This window comes from Gopherus flavomarginatus, chromosome 1, assembly GCF_025201925.1.
Source record: "Gopherus flavomarginatus isolate rGopFla2 chromosome 1, rGopFla2.mat.asm, whole genome shotgun sequence".
Lineage (NCBI taxonomy): Eukaryota > Metazoa > Chordata > Testudines > Testudinidae > Gopherus > Gopherus flavomarginatus.
This window is the reverse complement of record NC_066617.1, coordinates 17,412,245-17,430,951: the sequence shown is the minus strand read 5'-3', so window position 1 is coordinate 17,430,951 and position 18,707 is coordinate 17,412,245. Positions and strand designations below refer to the sequence as shown.

General features: G+C 45.8%; 1 protein-coding gene across 7 annotated transcripts in view; it reads left to right on the top strand.

Annotated features, from left to right (window-relative positions):
* The window catches only part of FRMD4A (FERM domain containing 4A), a 554,591-nt gene that overhangs the window by 432,140 nt on the left and 103,744 nt on the right, over nucleotides 1–18,707 (top strand). For all 7 annotated transcript variants that reach the window (XM_050936795.1, XM_050936796.1, XM_050936793.1 and 4 more), the window contains one exon: nucleotides 12,371–12,455. In XM_050936795.1, coding sequence (XP_050792752.1) covers nucleotides 12,371–12,455 — 85 coding nt within the window. The remainder of the gene's footprint in view (nucleotides 1–12,370; nucleotides 12,456–18,707) is intronic.

Genomic DNA, 18,707 nt, shown 5'->3' with positions numbered 1-18,707 from the left:
TGCCACCACCCAAAAAATCAGAGTGTTTTGGGGCACTCTGGTCCCCCCAAAAACCTTCCCTGGGGACCCCAAGACCCAAATTCCTTGAGTCTCACAACAAAGGGGAATAAACCATTTCCCTTCCCTTCTCCCTTCCAGGTGTTCCCTCCCTGGGTTCCTGGAGAGATACTCAGAAGCAAGCTCCGTTAATCTAAACAGAGGGATGCCACCTTCCCTGTTTCCAGTCCTGGAAACACAAGTACCGAGAGAGAGAGCCAAGCTCCCCCCCACCCCCCTCCTTCACCCAAAGGGAATGCAAAGTCAGGCTAGTAAATCTAACACACACAGATTTCCCCTGACTTCTTCCTCCCACCAATTCCCTGGTGAACTGCAACTCAATTCCCTGGAGTCCCCCACTAAAGAAAAACTCCAACAGGTCTTAAAAAGAAAGCTTTATGTAAAAAGAAAGAAAAAATACATAAAAATGGTCTCTCTGTATTAAGGTGACAAATACAGGGTCAATTGCTTAAAAGAAATATGAATAAACAGCCTTATCCACAAAGAATACAATTCAAAACATTCCAGCAACTACACACATGTAAATACAAAAGAAAACAATATAAACCTTACTGCCTTACTATATTTATACTTACAACTTGGAAACAGAAGATTAGAAAGCAAGAGACAGAAATCCTCTCATAGCCGAGAGAGAGAGACAGGCACAAGACTAAGGACTCAGACACAAACTTCCCTCCACCCAGATTTGAAAAAGTCTTGTTTTCTGATTGGTCCTCTGGTCAGGTGTTTCAGGTTACTCCTTTCCAGGTGAAAGAGACATTAACCCTTAGCTATCTGTTTATGACACCAGTATTTAAGGAGCATGTGTTTAGTCCTCTAATATTTTTAATGTGTCATTTGCCCAGGATGTGAAACCAGTAAAGACCTGGATAAAGAGCGGTAAAATAGTAATTTGAGGGAAGGGGAAACTAAGTTAGAACTCCTGTATTTCGTGTGAAAATCCTCATTTTTGTTATCTTTAAAATGCCTGCAGCAGTTCTGATGGGTCAAGTGCCAATCTGAGACACTTCACTGTCTAAATTGCTCCAAATTTAGATTTAAAAAAGAAGTTTTGGACGGAGAGGAAAAGAGACCCTGCAGAGTGAGAGTGTGAAAAACAGTAACGTCTTTGTCACGGAGAATTTCTCTACCTTTTAATTAATCTAAACTCTCTGGAATAATGCTACAGCCCCCCACCCTCACTATGCAGCACAGTATTTCTCCTAAGACTTGCCTTGTGTTCTTGCACTTTCCCATTATGTTACAAGAATCTGCTCTGATGTGCCTCCCTATGGAAATCAGTGGGTTAGAAATGGTGTATTTGTTCCCAAGGGCCCAATTTTGTCCTCATACCCACTTAGGCGACTCCCACTGAAGTCAGTGTCTCTCTCTTTCTTAGGTTTTTATATAGTACTTCTCAGTAAGGTTTCGAATGGGCGGTGCACTGAGAGCGGGGGACTGGTTGGTCAGATGCGAACTGCCCCACGCTATCATTGTGCAATATTATGTTATGCTGCTGTGTGTTAATATGCATGTATAGAGCATCATAAGCCCACATGGTGTTTTACAAACAGGTAAAACATTTTCCCAGTCCCAAAGAATCTTACAATGCAAATAAGGCAGAAAAAAATGAGATGTAGGACAAAGATCCAGGATAGGGAGTGTATGGAGAGGATTGATAAGGAGAAAGAGGCAGGAGGGATTGGTTGCAGAGGTAGATTTTAGGGAAGTATTTGAGAGACAGAGGTTGGCAGATGAGGACAGACAAACTGTACCACACACAGAGAGCAGCATGTCAGAAGCCATGAAGCTAAGTTTAGGAAAAAGAGACAGCAACGTCAGATAGGTGAGGGCATTAAGAGGCAAGACACAGTGAGTGAATGGAGGATTCAAAAAGTATAGGGGGTGATGTGATCTATGCAGAGGGAAAGGAAGATGTAGCAGCACTGTGGTCTCGCTTGGAGATGCAGGAGGAAGAATTGAGAGATGGGGTCCCTGGAGATAAGTAGGTCACCGTATTCTGGGTGAGAGAGGACCAGGACCCAGATAAGTGGACCATTAGAAAGTGATTTGCAATCCCCAGCCGGAAACAATTATCTGGATGTCATGGGAGGTTAATAATTCCTAGTCAGGGAATATGTGAGCAGGGAATAGATACTGCGTGAATGGTTTATCTTTTGGAGATTCATTTCAGTTTTATTAATTGACATGAAGAAACAGTCAGTAGAACTCATTCCTTTCTCCAGTGCAATGTCCCTTTGGTGAGGATACCCATCCCAGGGGTACCTCTGCTCGTTACGCTGGAGCCATTAATCATTCTCTGCAGAAGTAGCTATGCTAAATCAGAATCTTCACCCTGTGGCATGTGCTGCTGCTGCGGGAGGACCTGGGGTGCTGCAAAGGAATCAGTAACACTCCAGCCCCATCGAAGCCAATAGCTCGTATCTATGGCAAAGCTGTGGTCCCCCAAAGGAATGTCCATTTCAGATGAAGCCTGCAATGGAGGTTGATTGTTACCAGCTGGGTTAACTCAGCATGGGAAGGGAGGTAAGAAACCCTATACATAGCAAGGGAGGGTTGCACTCCTGGGTAACTAGGGCTACTGTAGAACAAAATGGCTTTGAGTGTACGGTAAAATGCCTCAATGAAATCCATAGCACAAGGTTCAGATGTGTTGCTATCTGTAATTTAGCTTTCCCTTGTACTCTGTCCACACTGGAGATTTGCCCTGAGTCCAGCCATTGGTGGTTCAGTGTAGCTGCCCCAGGGTGACCCCTAGTGTACACAGGACAGACTACTATAAGATGCCGCATATGCTGGTTTCAAGCACAGGTTAGCTCCACCAGTACTAATAGTGGCTTTGCCAGTCAACAGTGAGGGCTTGCATGGCTGTCTGGCCGTGAATGTCTGGCATCAGGGTAAATATCCAGAGCTGACAAGGCCTTAGGCTGCTTTAGTTTTTCAATCTTTGCCAAGTCCAGTGTTAAAAACAATATTCCACCATTAGAAAAGGGCTGATATCAAAAAAATCAAAACCATCGGGGCATGGCTGTCACTGCAGAAGGGTGAGAATGAACTGCTAATGAATGCAATGTCCGTAGGGCTAGATAGACCTTTCCTCTTGTTGCCGAAATGCCCCATCGCTCCCAGTGCCGGCTAGAGGATAAATATGGGACATTGTTCCCTTGGGGTCTGAGTCCTCAACCTTGCTTGAGTCACTTACGCAGCGATCACAACGCATCATTGTTATGTGTGTCATTCACGTCTGCTGGCTTTCTCTTGTCTTTGAGAAATTAGATTGGGGGTGGTGCTGACAGCAGCCTGCTGTGTTGTGAATATAGAGAAGTGAATATAACCACACTAAATTAACCAGAGCAATTTATTCATCTCACATGTAATGGGTTCCATTTGTCCATCTAAGGTGTTTGCCACGGGAAAGAATTGAATGTAACATTCAGAGATTTTCCCTTTTTTGGGTGAGGGGAGGGGGATTAGCGATGATAGCCACCAAATACATTTCTGGACGAGGCTGTAAAGCTGGAGAAAGGGAGGTAGGAAACCGATGTTTAGGTGAGCGTGGACGGTTTATAGTACAATGCCTCATTCCATTGCACTGCCAGATGTTCCTTCTCCCCTCAGGGCCTGTCTCTCTCTCTTATGTCCACAGAGGTCAGAAAGAAGCAGCATTCACAGAGATTGGGACCAAACGGCTAATATGAGATATTGGTTAAAATGGGGCAATCAAAATAAGTCAGTTTCACAATCCAGGGAGCAGTGCTTTCCCATTGTATTTTAATGGAAACGCACAGATACGCTTCACCTGCCGTTGTACCTATTGCAGTAGAACCCAGAGGCCCCCTTGTGCTAGGCTCTGGCCATACACAAAGGAAGAGCCAGTCCCTGCCCCAGATTGCTTAGTCTAAATAGACAGGACAAAGGGAATGTTTGACACCAGCTGGCAAGGTCCCTAAGGAACTAGCCAGCAGACTAGGCATAGGAGGCATTCCCCCTCCCTGTGCTGGGAGCTGTGAGGTGACCCTTTCTCTGCCCCAACATACCCCAACATCCTATCTGCACCTGGAGCTGTGGGCGGGAAGGTGTTGGAGCCAGTTTAATCAGCTCTGTGCCTATGGGGAATCCACAGCACCAGACCTGTAGCCAGTTTCTGCTCAGGTCGGTGGGGCATGGCGGGGAGGAATAGACTTTACCCCCATGTCTCGTTATGTCTGTACACTACCATGCACAGCTATGATGCTATAATATAAATAACACTAACAATAAAACTTTGTTAATCCTGTATTCATGACCAGGTCCAACCTAGCTGCCAACCCAGGTTCCCCATGATTGGACCTGCCTCTTCCACAAGGCTGGCTAAACTGTGCCATAATCCAGATTTTCCACAGCTGCAAGTAACCAGGGTTCTTTGTATAGTGTGCACCAGGCCTGTCTGGCGCTCACACGAGTGAATACACAGCTTGTCTAGCCACAGTGTATAAATACAGTAACTCAGACTTTGTTTGCATCTTGCTGAAAGCAAAAAGACCCTGCAATTTATCACTGCCTTCCCAGGATGGCCCCACGTTTTAGTCTCCATGGGGAAGGTGTAATAAATGGCCTGTGGGAAAGCTCCACTCCTCTGAGTCTGTTTTAAGGCTTGAGAAACTTCCGTCCAGAAGATTTACTTGTGTGAGGACTGACCTTTGGTTGAGCAAAGGAACTAACGGAGACTCTGCTGCTTAACACACATTTCTGTGTTCTGGGCATAGCCATCCATTAAACACATATCTTAAAAGCAGTTTCACTCTAGAGTCCCATAATGTAATTTCTGCTCTTTTGCTAAACTGGGAATACATTTGTATAAGTGAGCTGTGTTTAGAAAAAGGGATAAGTAGTTTTCACTTTTTCCTTTACAGTGAGTCTTTCAGCAAAAAAAAAAAGTAATGTAAAAACCCAATCCTATAAGCCACCTTTTGAAGTTTCAAGTGTTGGCAAGATTGTGTGGCGTTTATGAAGCTTTTAGTTAATGTAGTGAGAGGCACTAAACAAAAACAATAGATGGGCAAGCTGTCAGTATGAGATTTGTACCTATTTTATCTAAATTAATACTTAAGCTAACGCATTTATACAGAGACTCACACAGTTACCACCTCCACTGCCCTACCCCGTGTGCAGTTATATCTGTACAAAGTGGGTATGCAATGGTACCACCCATAAAAGCAAGTGGATAGATCTTATTTGAGAGTGTTTCATTCAAGGCATGTTACACGAGGTGAAAGGCACTGAAAACACTGATCCCATGATCAGGAATAGAAACCAGACATTCTGAGCTCTAAACCAGACCAGCTTCAAAGGATGAAATCCTGACCACATTGAGATAAATGGCAAAGCTGACGCTGGCTTCAGTGGGACCAGGATTTCACCTGAGAGATCTCTGGTCAGTGTGCCAATCTGTCAAATGAATACATGAATTATATCAAAGGGATGTTCTGAAGTTTAAGTGATTAAACTTCTAAAATGCTTTGAGATCTTCAGATGAAAAGTGCTCCATAGGTGCAAAACAGTGGTGTTATGAAATACAGGGCACCCTCTCAGGTACCTCTGTGGTTGGGAAGTCACTGTTGGTGGAAGAACTAACACGACCTGACTTGGAAGTCAAACAATGAGCCATGGAGTTTAAGACACAGCATGGAAAATTCCCATTCAGACCCTCCTTTTCCACTTAGATTTTGTTGTAAATTGGCCACTGGAGAGAAGATGGGGATGGTGATCATTTGCCCTAGCCCTGCCTTCTAGTCCTCAGTACCTGCTCAGCCAATTGCTCCCTCCACCCACAGGCACAGACACGTTGGGACTCCCCAGCACCAGAGTTAGGTGCAGAGTCAGGGCTCCAGGATGCCTTTCAGGGACAATCTCCTCTGGCCAGAACACACCTCGCTACTTTGTGCTGCTTAGTCATTTTTCATCAGGTGATTCTGGCAGGTCTACGCTCAGCACAGCTGGGGGACTCACTAGAGTCAGCGCCTATGCACAGGCTGCTTGATGTCACACCTAACTATTGTAGTGGAATGAGCACCTGCCTGAAACACCTCCTAATTCCTCCCTTCTCGCCGGGCCATGGAACTGTAGCTTTTACAATGGTACATTTATCTAGAACCTCTCATCATCTCTATCAGCGCAGCCCTGCTCCTTTAAGGGGGGTTCCCGCAACTGGGAGGAGGCTCCATTGGGAAATATGCAGCCTGAGGCTATATCTAACCCACTCCTCCGTACAGGTACTTGGCCCACTTGTTCCTTCCTCCCAGACCATCCCCTCCCATTGTGGTTTCTGGGTCCAAAGAACCCCTTCCCCTGGCCCGTGGAAGGCTATGGGGCGAATGCTGCCCCTGAGGTGGCTGACCACCCCACCGTCCCCACACACACACTTCCACAGGGTGAGGGGAAGATGTAGATATGGCTCACTGAAGCCAGTGGGGGTTGTTCCATTGGCTTCAGTGGCTTTTGGATCAGGACTATGTAGATCCCCCTCAACATGCAGTTCCAAAGGGTGTCTGGCCCTAAGTAATCAGATCTCATGCTGCCCCAGTGAAGTAGGCCCCTGCCAGTCAGTTCCCTATTAATCTTCCCATTTTACAGATGGTTAAACTGTGGCACAGAGAGATTAAGAGAGATTCCCAAGCCACCCCGCACATCAGTAACAAAGCTGAGACCCAAGGCTCCCAGTTCCCAGCACAGTCTGCCCCAGCCACTAGATGAATTTTTGTCAGTGCTCCAAAAATGGTGTAAATATGGAAAATGTGCAGTAGCTTGGTAGCATGTGATACAGGAAGAGGATATGGAGGGGGAAAAACACGTTAGCTCTGGTCAAATAATAGCCCCAGCTTTCTAGGCTCAAATTTCTCTTAGTAGGATTGCATTCACCTTCAGAGTAGAACTGAATGTTGCAGCCACCATGTGAGGAAATGAAAGCAGACAAGGCTCCTCTTCCCGAGCCCCATCTCCCCCATACCAAATTGCCCATCATTAGCTTTGATCCCTGGTATCTGGGTTGGAATGAGAACAGCACCGTGTGAGGGGGTGGAACTCCACTTTCCCAGCCTTCAAAGGAGGGAGGCGTTCAGTGTTAAAATTGTTGTGAGGGTTCTGCCGGAGAGGGGAGATGGAGGGGGCTCTCGCTGCTTTGGATTTTCATATTTGTTTCTGTCTGATTACTTAGCAGATCTGCAGCAGGGTCATTTTTCCCTCCCAAGGAACACCGCGTACTTTAAATGTCAACGCTTAAAGTGTGCATCCATGAGCATTAACACATGGGGTTTGAACATAAAAGCAGCCCAGCAGCCCAAGATAATCATTTACCACAAGATGCTAGGTATAACAGCATCTCCATCTGATGTGCACATACATATAATTTATTTTTGCAGAGAGCAAATCGTCCCGTTCTCTATATATTATCCACTGAGGTTTTAAATGACAAGGCAGGGAAACTACAGGCCAGATCCAAAGCTCTGCAAATGGGTAGCTCTCCCCATTCAAGGAAGTGGACACTGTATCCAATTTTATCCATTACTTTGTTGATAAACCTGAGCATCTCTGCTTCTTTGAGACCTTTGCACTGCATCCCACGGAGAATAGAAATGTTCATAGATTTTTTTAGGCCAGCAGGGTGTGTTTTGCCCTTGTCCAGTGCCTTCCATCCTAGGAGCTGAATGTACTGCACAATAGGGCTGATGGAAAGAAGGGAAGTATTTAAGTTAGAAAGAAACGGGAAAAAAATGTTCTTTTGTTTGGAACTTTTCACAGGATTTTTTTTTTTCAGTTTTCTTAATTTTTTGTTTGCTTCAGTGGGAAATAGAATGCACTCTCTCTCCAACTGTATTTCTCTCCCCCTCACTCCCTAATGAAGAATATAAAAAGGGAGGAAAGAAATGAAAAAGTATGTGGGTTATTTTTCCCCACCGAAGCGGACAGAGTACTTTTGAAAGTGTTTGAAAACTATTTAATCATTTTCCCAAAAAATCTTTTCAGATTTTCTTGCAAATGAAAAACGTTGACTACAAAAGGAAAAATCTGTACCATTTTTGTCCAGAAAGCCAAGTTTCATCCCATAAACCTTTTTTGAGCACCTCTGTGCATAAGCATGAGTTAAGCTTCACAACAACCCGGAGAAGTAGGGAAGTGTTATTCTTAAACACATGCTACCTTTGGGCAAACTGAGTCACACACATATTAAATAATGTGTGTGCTCATGCCGTAAAGTTCCTCCATATCTGAATTTAGATCCTGGACACATACCATGGCAACGCATTATTACCGACCGGCATTTCTTCCTAAACTGCTAGTGAAGAGATACAGATCGTGTTATAGACACCTATCTCAAACACTAGGAATAATGCATTCAGATGAACAGTAGGTAACTAGACAGCTACTAGTTTGAGCTGATAGAACCTTTTGGTGATTGGTTGTCGAACCCAACATGGATCCTGTGATGTCAAGTGTCTATTTTAGCAAAAAGACCCTGAATTAGGTGGGCCATGGGGGCAGAATTGCCCTCTCGATCCTAGAGGTTTTCTCTGCAGGTGTTGAGGCTCGTTGGATGGGAAGCTTGCTGCCTGTGCTGTACTTGCTTCATGGACATAGAGCTCTAGCCACTGGGGCTGTCAAGCAAGCACCATGCACCCGTACAAAACTCACACACTCAGAGTTGGGGTTTTATACAAGGTTGAACAAAGGATCAGCTAAACAATCAGAGACAATGGAGTCTGGGGAGGTGGGGCTCTCTCAGGAGGCACTCAACCCCTTGCAAAATCAGGCACTTTAATGATGAGATAATGGAACAGGGGGCAGATTTGCAAAGGCACCTAACTCCTCTTGAACGTTAGTGGGAGTTAGATGCCTAATTGCCATTCATGCCTTTGCGTGTCTTCTCTTCCTCCCATCCTCAGCTCTTATAACTCTGCATAATTCCAGTGAAGTCCATGCAGCTATGCCAATTTCCATCTGCTGAAGATTTAAGATTTCTATAGTTGCTTGTAATAAACACTGGAGCAGAAATGTGTTTTGTCTGGTTGAGATACGAATTGCCATTGATCACTGCGTGGCATGTCTGAGGCTTTGCTGTTTAAGTGCGAGTTGCTAATGTTTAACATGAGCATGGTCTGATCCGAGGCAGAGGTGCACTCTCAACTAATAGATTTTAGTGCTGCTGAAATTTTAAACGGTTCAGATGTGGTGGATTCAGAAATCCTCCAATATCTATTACATCACTCACTATAATCTTCCTGCCATTGAAAGGTAGCAGTCAAGGCAAGCTCTTTGTGTTCATTACACAGTGCAATATTCACTGGTCCATTTAATTTATGCTTAGAAAATGTATTTGGTGAAGTATGTGACAAGGGAATGGGGACAGGGAGAAACAGGATTGTAATTCATGTGATCTTTTTCATGTAGATTGTGAAGTCAAACCCCTCCCCAAAAGCCCTTTGGCGATTTCATGCCACCTGCTCTAAGAGTGGGGAACTACACTGTCCCTTGAAACACTTACTGGCCAGTGGAAACACTGGAATTAGCTGTCTAATGTAGTTTTATTTATTGATTGTATTACAGTAGCATGTAGATCCCCAACTGAGATGGGGGCCGGATTGTGCTAGGCATTATCCAAAAAGAGATGCCTTTCTAAAAGCTATGCTCAAGGTCAGCTAGAAGTTATGGGCTTAATACTGGGGTCATACTGGGTAATATTCTTGGCCTGTGTGATGCAGGAAGTCCAACTAGATGATCTGCATGGTCCATTCTGATTTAAAATGGATGAATATGTGAAGATACAGTAAAAGTCCCTGCCCAGAAGAGATTACAATCTAAATAGACAAGGGGTGGGGGAAAAAAGTAATATAATCCCTATTCTACAGACTGGGACAAATAGCACAGAGAGAAAGAGTTGCTCAGAGTCATACAGAAAGCCTGTGGCAGAGTCAGGAATTGAATCCAGATCACCAGAGTTTTAGTTCAGTGCTTTAACCACAGGGCCAGTCTTCCTCCCTGCTTCATCAGAGCGATTCGGTCATTGTGAAGTGTATTCTGCTTCCGTGTATTTGGAAATATGGATGGTATAAGAAGGGTTCATAACCAGTGTGCACGTAAAAAAAAAAGTGCCTTCCCCTACCTCCCTACTTGTTCCAGTGCTGGCTGTGAATTCAAAGGAATGAGATGCAATTCTGGTATTCTGAGCACATGAGTTCTCTGCACAGATCTATTTTCCTTTAAATAAAAACAGCAGTTTCCCTGTGCACATGTATTGTATTATCGAGGGGTACGTCTGCTCCGGCGCCTTCCCAGAATACATTACACCAGGCAAGTCACTTGAGAACTGGGTTTTCTTTGTGCATCTAAAGTATCCTGTACGGGCTCTCAATTATACAGGGACTCCCTTTTACTCAGCAAAGGGATTTGTATGTGCCCACATCCTTGCAGCTTCAAGAAATGCAACACTGACCCCTAGCGTTGAGCGGGAGGTTCTTGTTTTTTGAGCTAACACGCTAACAAGGATCTCTGGCAGTGCTACAAACTCCACTTTAAGGATCTGAAAATCAAGTCCTTCCCTCTTCTTACCTCAGCACCAGTAAGAAAGATCACACAGTCAGCATTTAGCCATGATGCGTGGGGTAGAATTTAGGTCTCCATTCCATGGTATTGGCTCTCTGGCACCAGCAACAGCAATCACTTTGTCAGTGATTTCCGCAGCTGGGACTTCAGATGCATGCAGAGAGCAGACATAATGAGAAGGTGCCTGTTTTACTCAGTTCCTTTTCAGGACATAGCTGAATGTGTAAAACAGTTTGTATAATATGGCAAGAGAGAAGCAGTTTTGAAGGGTCTTCGGAGGAGACTCAGGATTGTGGACTGCTGTTTCCGAATGTGCATATTGCAGTGGTACCCATCACCCTAGTCAAGGTCAGAGCCCCACTCTGGTTTAGAGTGGCACTGTATAACCACGTGCAAAGAGCTTACAAATTAAGGCCCCCAATCCTGCTAACTATTTACCATGGGCAGATCCTTGTGTGTAGCCTCTTGGACTTCAGTGGGGCTCCTCGGAGGCATAGATCAGCTGGGAGGTTCGGGGTTTAAGACTTCACTGAAGTTGGACCTGCTTAAATCAGCACTGAATTTAAACCTGCATTTTTAAAGGGTCTTTCTTTTTCTGCTAGATCCTGATTATACAGACAGCACTTCTCTGGCACTTTCCCACTTGTAATTGCCTCTGGTGCAGTTTGTAGTATAGTTTAGATGGGCGCTGTTTCTGCCATTGTACTGCAGCTTAAAAATCAGCGTGAACCAGAATGGACAGAAGTATGATTCGATTTTTTTCCCTTTCTGTGACAATACGGAATACATGCAGAATGTGCTTTAATCAGTATTTGAATCCAGAGTATATATATTTTTTCTCTCCTTCTAGTAATGTTAGAAGCACATATGGTACCAGTATAATTATACAAAAATAGCTTTGGGTTTTAATGCATCACACAACTTATTAAGGGCTAGATCCTGTGCCCATTGAAACCAATGGAAAAGCTCCTGTGGACTTCAATAGTACAGAATTCAGGCCCCAAAACAATAGAGAGGAGAATTCCATTTATGGCAAGTAAATAGAACCCTGCACGGATACAAAATTTGTATCTGCATCCAATCTGCGATCCGCAAACATGGTCCATGGATATAAAGCAAATACCTGTGGATTTGCAGGTATCTACAAATAAAATCTGTTTGTGTGTGTGTTTTGGGGGGGTTTCAGAGTAGCGGCCGCATTAGTCTGTATCCACAAAAAGAACAGGAGTACTTGTGGCATCTTAGAGACTAACAAATTTATTTTGGGGGGGGGTTAGCGGTAAGGATTTGGCCAAACAAGTTTCTTCTGTATATTCAGGAATCATTTCACCCATTACTGAATTGCAACCACTTCTGGGTTAGAATGGAGCCATTTCTTAACAGCACCCAGCAATGCTTCCCAGTGTCTTAGGGCAGGGAGTGAAAAAGATGAACCAGCCAAGACTGCAGAGAAAGTTTAGATAGGTATAAATATAGATAGCTATAAATCCAACACCGAAATAAAATAATGCACTTGGCAATCCTTTTCCTTTCAGCACGGTCAGGATTTATACATACAGTTAAGCTGAATAATCAGGTCTTAAAAGATGCACAAATCTCTCACCAAACCATAGAATCCTCACTATAAACAAAGGAACTTCCTTAGTCCTCATGTCTTTATTGATCACATTTTTCATGTAATCAAAGTCTAATGGTAAGTTTCCTGTGTGGCTCATCTCTCTGTCCCTTTCCTTTTCAGGTTCTACATTGAGAGCATATCTTATTTAAAGGATAATGCCACCATCGAGTTGTTTTTCTTGAATGCAAAGTCCTGTATTTACAAGGTAAGGACTCCTTTGAATTAAGGACGGGACTGAGGGATTCAGAAAAGCTGGGGTTCTCATCTGGACATAGGGTTTTCCATTTGCCCATAAATATAGATAATCTGCTTCCACTACCGGTGATTCCGGTTGTAATGAAATAAATGCCCACAGCGCTTCTAAAGAAATAAGAGAATTCATGTGAATAAGAGAAGCTGGATGGGGGTGACCTTGCATTACTAGCCTTCCAACAGTCTCCTGGTCTATTTACTCTGCCTTCTGTGGATTGTCTCACTATGCTTATGCCATATGTCAGCCCTTTCCAGAGCACCCTCATATGTGATCTTTCATCTATGATCTGCCATTTGTTTTATCTGTTTTGTGTACTGCATGCTGGGTAATAACAAAAGAGGACTCCATGCTTGTAAAACTAAACTGGCACTTTATTCAGGGAACTATTACAGAGGTGCTGCAATTGCCGCTAGCATTCCAGCCCTTTGCACACAGACTGACTTCCATTCCTGGTGCCTCTTCCAAACTCTTCCCTCTTGCAACCTATGCTCCTCACTCCATGTTCGATACAAGTTGCTACAGTATCTGTCATAAACTGAAGGCTTAAGTATCCTCTCCCTTACAGGGTGGAAAATAATAAGTAACTTGAATGGAGTTACACCAGTGTGAAAGGTGAATCAAGCACCATGTCCCTAGGGAACAAAAGAGCCCTTAAAAAATAACCCTGGCACAAACTGAGTGGTGCAGGTATATCATGTACACAGCTGTGCAGGTACATCATACAAAGAGCTCATGTTTCTGTTGAGAGCTCCATATGGCCCGTGGTATGATGGTGCATGTAGGCCAGTGGTATGATGGTGCACTCCTGGCCTGGTCCCCCATCTCCCCTCCTGCAATGTCTAGCCCAGGGGTCGGCAGCCGTTCAGAAGTGGTGTGCTGAGTCTTCATTTATTCACTCTGATTTAAGGTTTCGCGTGCCAGTAATACATTTTAACATTTTTAGAAAGTCTCTTTCTATAAGTCTATAATATATAAACTAAACTATTGTTGTATGTAAAGTAAATGAGGTTTTAAAATGTTTAAGAAGCTTCATTTAAAATTAAATGAAAATGCAGAGCCCCCCGGACCGGTGGCAGGACCCGGGCAGCGTGAGTGCCACTGAAAATCAGCTCGTTTGCTGCCTTCGACACCCTTGCCATAGGTTACCTACCCCTGGTCTAGCCTTTGCAGTTCTCTGTGGGCTCCTGTGGCAGGGGTGGGTGACTAGCCTGCCCCATGCAGAGGACACCCTCAATACTGAACCTAGCGCACACCATCAGGCTCTCTGTAAGTCACACTTGTGCCACCCACCAGGCAGTTCATGCTACACATCCCCCTCTGGGCCCGATCCACAGACATGAGTGTGTTACAGTTCGTGGCTTGAAGAGCCTGGATCTTTAGTTCAAGCTTTGGAGACTGATGCTTTTAGCTCTCCAAGATCCCTGGCACTGGAACAAATAGTAACCGCCCCATTTCTACAGGAGCTTTCATGTGAGGTTGTCAAGTTGTTTTATAGATATTAATTATCTCAGAGGTAGATTGTTATCTTCAATTTACAAGTGGGGAACTGAAGCACAGAGAGATCGAGTAATTTGCCCAGGGTCACATAGGAAGTGTGTGGCAGACTAGATCCACTCAAATTCCCTGAGCACAGGCCGTAGGAGACAGATGAGGGCTTGAACCGATGATTGGATGCCAAGAATTCCTCTTAAGTTGTCATCACCACTCTGACAATGACTATCTCTGTAGCCATGGACAAGTCACCTTGCCCCCTGCCTTCTTCTCGGCAGCTGTAAAATAGGGGTAATACTTGATCAGACATATCTAATCTAGATAGTGCTAGTTCTTGCAGCATTTCCATTCCTTTTATATCCATCCGAGTGCCTCTCACAAGAGTGCTGTGATGCTAAATAATTCTGTTTGTAAAGTGCTTTGAAGATGCTGCTGTTTCAGTTTCCCAGACAGTGTGGGAGTGTTCACATCCAAACAAAAACATCTTGGACTGAAAAAGAAAAATTGTAAAATATTTCCACTGTGACATTTAATTTCCACCTCAGTCCCCAACCTCTCACTTCAGTCTTCCGTCCCCTCCAGGCCTCCTGCCTTTCTTTTTCTCACCATACCTACATTTTTATGGCCTAGCCTACTTCACAGAGTGCCTTCCACAGAATCTATTAGAGGTAAAATAAAAAAAAAATCACCTGAAAATAAATTGAATCAAATTGTGCCAGAGGCAGAGGTGAGCTTGAAACTGAAAGTAGAACCCAGGGACTGTTTAAAAAAAAAAGTTCTGCTTGTGCATAAAGAATAGAAATGAGTAAATGTTGCAGGTTACCCCAGCAGTGGTAGTGAGAAGAATCCACCAGAAGAGGGTGCCCTTGTAACTAAAGTAAATGTCAGGATCCGGAACGGCTTCCCCTACGCATTTGAGGGGAAGGAGGAGAGGAATTAAACCAGTACACAGTGAAATGTTTCTGTGCCAAAAATAATCTGGCCTTAAGGACTATTGAAAAAACACCAGCCTGTTGTCACTAGTTACTGAAAACAAAACTAGCCCTTGCGCAGAATTGAGTGTGAGATAGATAAGCGGCTTCCTGGTTCAGAACTCAAAAGTGTTGAGATGAGTTAAGCGCTGCCCGGAGGCAATAGGCCACACAGTTGCTTTCTCCTGTGTGGCCAAGAAAATTGTCTTGTAAAAGAGAAAAGGGGGCAGCTCTGAGTCATCTGAGTACCCTGAGAGTCCTGGTGTAATATGTGCTTGGAGTCTGGTGGCACCTTAAAGACTAACAGATTTATTTGGGCATAAGCTTTGGTGGGTAAAAAATGATGCATATGTGCTTGGAGTGGCATGGGGCTGGACCTGCAGATTCGCAGGGATCTATGCAGATCTTGGGGGATCAGAGTCATCTCTGCAAAGACCTTGTTCCTCCACACAGCTCCTGGAGCTCCATCACACACCCTTCACCCCCCTTGCATCTGTGCTGCCTTGGCATCTTGAGCTGAACCTGGAGAGCCCTGCTTGGACACTGGTTGTTCTAAGAGGCTGTGGGGGGGGGGGGGCACCTGGTGGGTGTCTCTAGTCTGGGAATTGCTGGGAGGCTAGGCCCTTGTCTGGAACTATTCCCTGTCCACCTCCACCCCCCTTTCGCTGGCCGAAACCATCCCTAGTGACTCACCTCCCATCTGCCGGAGAGGGAACAGCAGCTGGAGAAAGTTGAGAGGGATTAGGATCTGAGAACAAGGGTGTTGTTATGCTTGTCTCAGTGCTCCAAGCAGGAAAGGGACTTCTTCAGTAAGAAACATTACACAGGCTTTTGGCTCCACTTCACAACAGCATACCCCACAGTGCCATGTCCTCATCCTCACTAGCAGTAGTCCCTTTGACTTCAATAGGCTCACAATTGGTCGCTCAGATTTCGTGTGTGCAGAGCAGATGCTTAGCTGCCAACTCCCTGACTCTAGGCATACCTGTACATTTACATGCTCAACTGTGCAAATGTCAATGCAAGGTTGAGTAATATGGTTGAGAGAGGGTTGTTTTGTGGTGAAAGCACTAGCCTGGGATTCTGGAGATCTGGGTTCAAATCCTGCCTCTGCCACAGCTTCAGGTGTGACTATGTCTGTGCCTCAGTCCTTCCCCCTCTTTGTCTGCCTTGTCAGTTAGGGTGTAAGCTTTTTCCAGCTGGAGCTGCTTGCAGCACCTGGCATGATGAGATCCCAATCTTGGTTGGGGCCTTTAGGTGGGACCGCAGTACAAGTAATGCAACCTTCCATCTAAGCTGGATGCTCTGGCGCAGCAAAGCGCAGCTGCCATTCCCTAAAGGCAGATGGAATCCAGGGGGCGGATGGAGAATGCCAACCAAAATGCCCTTTGTTTGTATCCTTGCTTTCACTTAGGTGTGGGAAATCCTGGCTCCTGACTCCAAATCCTGGCTGCTTTTGAAACACTCCAACAACTAACGCTCTCAAAGCCCGTTAGAGACAAGGCCCATGGGATTTTTGGACAGCCACATGGTCCCTTGGTTGTGATTTGAATCCATCTAGCATTGTCTCAAAAGCTTCCTACTGTGTTATATTTTTAATTAAAAAACTGAAACAACCTGCCACATGCTAACATGTGTCTTCAGGATTTCCTAGATCCCAGGCAGGAATGAGGATGAGGGTTCCTGGTGGGAAGATCCGGGTTCCCCTCACCCCCATCCCCACCCCCCAGGGACCTTTGCATACAAAAAATACAGTGTCTGGAGAGGTTGCTAACTAATGGCCCCATCCTGCTGCCACTGGCAAAGGTCTTACTGGGGTCCTGGGCCAGCAGACCATCATCTGCATCTGTGATGCTGTGGCGAGGACTCTGCAGGGATGGCGGAGGGTCAGGGCCCCATGAACCTAGCCCAGCAGTAACTTTGCAGAGCTCTGCTCTCCAAAGAGGCCACTGTTCAAACTGCTTACTCAGCCCACTGGCTGCTCCAGCCGCCACAGGCTCTGTGCGAAATGCACTTTGGTGCCTAGGGACTGTCCTTTGGGAATATTGCCAGGAAAAGCTTATGCTGCTGTTCTTATTCTGGAGGATGCTTAATAACAGAAAGCGGAGTGGGGCGGAGGAGCCTAAAAATCTGGGTCGATCTATTTCCGTCTGACCTCTCCTGAAACCATTACTTTGCACATTCAAACCTACTGTCTTCCGAATACAAAAATAGCCCTCTCTGACTGCGAGAGTCCCTCCCAGGGCCTTCCCAGTCTGACTTCCTGCCTTGCTCGGATCTTGGTTTGTTTTAAAACATGTGTTGAATTTTAGTGCGTTTGAAAGATGCTGGGAAAAAGCGAGTGGCTCTTCTCAGTCGGAGGCCAGGCCGGGGCAATGCTGTGGAGGGATCTGCCAGGGAGCCAGAAGGGAGCTCAGTCTCCATGTGTAGACAGTGCTTGGCCACACTGCAGTGCGGTGGTGGATGGGAACTGGGCAGAGGCCACCAAACAGCCATTGAACTGTGCGAAGGAGGGCCCCTCTGTCACTCTGTCCATGCATGGAATTCCCAGGGGCCTTCTAGGTGCTGAGGAACGGGGCTGTACTCCCACTGGCCTGTGGGGCTTAGCTATACTCTATAGAGCCAGCGTACGGGTTTAGATAATAAGTGCCTGCTTAGAAGGTGAGCTCTCTGGGGATTTGTTACAGTGTGTGTGTCTGGGCATATCTGTCCTATACCAATAGTCCATAATAATAGGCAATAATCATTCCCATTGGCCTGAGGTCCTTTCTTACACAGCAGGGCTTCTACTGCTCACCTACCCATCACCACAGATGGCTCCTGGAAAACTGGAGTGAGGCAACATGTTCATTTGGGGCCAGGTCATGCCTGGCCCCGGCCATGGCTATGCAGAGAGGGACCAGGCACGAAGCGCCGTCCCCCATCTGCATGGTCCTTACGGCTGGGTCAGGCAGAATCAGAATCTCTTCACTCAGTGGAGTGCCAGGAAAGCTCCATTCCTGCTTTCCCGGGGGCCGCGCAGTGCCCCAAAGGGACGGGGAGATATGGGTGCTCTGCTGCCCCCCCCCCCCCAACGCTGGCCAGCAGAGCTGGCTGGCTGCAGAGTAAGCTGCACACTGAAAGGGGTGTGGGAGAGAATGTACTGCCTTTTGGCTCCTGATGCTGTGTGTCTCCCTCTGCTTCTCTCAGGGTATGTCTGTACTGCAGCTGGGAACGTGCCTCCCAGCCTAGATAGTCACCCGCTCTCTGGGGCAGACTAGCAGGTGCTTGTCTGTCCGGGCCAGGAGACATGCTGTCCGATGCGGTGCAAACACACCCTTAGGATTCTGCAGCTCCACACCACCCCTTACCATGGGCTGAGACCAAATGCCGTCACTGGGCCCTGCCTTTGTGCTGATGTAACTAACTCCCCTACCGCGTTCCCTTGGCGCATACTTATCATTCATGAAATCACCCCAAGTACATCAAACACTGACGCAGCAGCTGAATCTGGGGGGAAGCAAGAGAAACCTCTTCACTGCAAACTACAGAGTCTTTCTTTGCTCCCACCTCAGTGCAACCAACCCCCAGTGGATCATTAGAGAGGAGGCGAGGTCAGCTGCTTTTCTAGAAAGCTGGCACTGCTGAACGACAGTGCTTACACAAGAGTACCTGGGTCTTATCCTCTGTTTGCCAGGGCAGAGCCAGCACAGCTCTTACGGCAATGGTCCCCAAACTTTTTACCTCATGCCCTCCCTTACCT